Source organism: Emiliania huxleyi (genome assembly GCF_000372725.1).
Source record: "Emiliania huxleyi CCMP1516 unplaced genomic scaffold EMIHUscaffold_6688, whole genome shotgun sequence".
NCBI lineage: Eukaryota > Haptophyta > Isochrysidales > Noelaerhabdaceae > Emiliania > Emiliania huxleyi.
This window is the reverse complement of record NW_005196988.1, coordinates 1-1,425: the sequence shown is the minus strand read 5'-3', so window position 1 is coordinate 1,425 and position 1,425 is coordinate 1. Positions and strand designations below refer to the sequence as shown.

The 1,425-nt window shown below is 63.5% G+C and overlaps 1 protein-coding gene across 1 annotated transcript; it reads left to right on the top strand.

Annotated features, from left to right (window-relative positions):
• Positions 1 to 805: 805 nt before the first annotated feature.
• Positions 806 to 1,399, top strand: EMIHUDRAFT_124807 (hypothetical protein; the record flags this gene model as incomplete). The annotated part of the gene is made up of 1 exon (XM_005762690.1): positions 806 to 1,399. A coding segment is annotated over one exon (594 nt), but the record flags the coding sequence as incomplete, so codon positions are not given.
• Positions 1,400 to 1,425: the final 26 nt, after the last annotated feature.

Below are 1,425 nucleotides of genomic sequence, written 5' to 3'. Positions count from 1 at the left end.
CTACCTGTGTCACATCATCTACTCCTCGTGTCACCTAGTCATGGTCCTCGCTTCCCTGCCCGATCTCCGAGTCCTGCGCCTCGCCTGAGTCCTCGTCCAAGTTCGAGTAGTCCTCTCCTCGTCTTCGTCCTCGTCTTCGTCCTCTTCGTCGATCTCGTCGAGCCGGGCGGCTCCTGGCCCGTCCCGGCCGTGACGCTGGGGCCGACTTGCTAAGCGGGCGGGGAGACGGACCGCCAGCTCTGCTGCTGCCTGTGCTGCCCGTAGTCCTTGCCTGCGAGCGAGTGCCCTTTGCGGGGCTGTCGCTCAGAGAGCGGGTGTCGCCACGGCCGTCTTCTGATCTGTTTTGTGGTTTGCGCGCTGCGCTGCGCTGCGCGTCTCGAGTCGCGCCGCAACACAGCCCGTGTAAATGGGGTAATGGATGAACCAAGCATCCCCGATGGCCGGGGGGATGTCCCATGGCCCCGGGGTGGCCGTGGGCACGCAGGGGGCGCCGCTACGGGCCGCTGCGGCGCCCATTCTATTTCGAAGAATGCCATTCTGGAATATAGAATGTAGGTCTGAGACCGCTTGTCGTGCCAGTGTAAAGAAAGAAAGAAAGAAAACAGACAAACCCAGACGAGGGATGGGGGAGGAGGACAGGGTCCCCACCTGCACGAGCAGGATTTTGGAAGGACGATCAGGGGGACAGGTGGGGCTCTCCTGCTCCTGACAAGGGGCTGTGAGAGAGGCTGGCGCTCAGAATTCTTCAATGGGGGACGGACGCTGGCTGCACTCGAGTCCCTTGGCTGGCCGAGACTCCTATGTCATGACTGTTGCGCTGCTCTTTGCGCTCGGCAGCGCAGCCGCCAGCCCGAACTCGAGCCTCCGTCTCGGCATCTTTGCCGAGCCGCAACCTTTCAACGCGCTCTGCCTGCACAAGACGCTCACATGCTCGATCCAGCCTTCTGGCATGATTGCCGCCTCTGCGATGGACTCTGGGCTGCTTGACGCCGCGGTGCTCGGCTCCGTGCCTTGGGCGGCGGCGGTGTCGCGCGGTGTCGAGCTGTCCACCTCGTATATCGTCCACGTCAAGCACGGTGACCAGGGCCTCATCGCAAAGAGCGTCGGGCCGAGGACGCCCTTTGACTTGGCCAACACCAAGGTGGGCGTGGTCAAGGAGTCGACGACGCACCAGGGAATGGTCTTCCTGATCGAGCTCTTCCAGCTCCGCAACGTCACCCTCGTCTTCGAGGACAACGCCCGCATGCTCGAGCTGTGGGACAGCGGAGGGATCGACGCCGCATTCTGCTGGGGCGAGCCCTACCAGGAGCTCCTCCGACGAGTGAACGAGAAGGAGACAGCCGCTGCGCTGGTTGCCGACGCGTACATGCTCTCGCTGTGGGGCTTCCCCACCTTCAACGTGCTCGCCATCCGGCGCGCCTACGC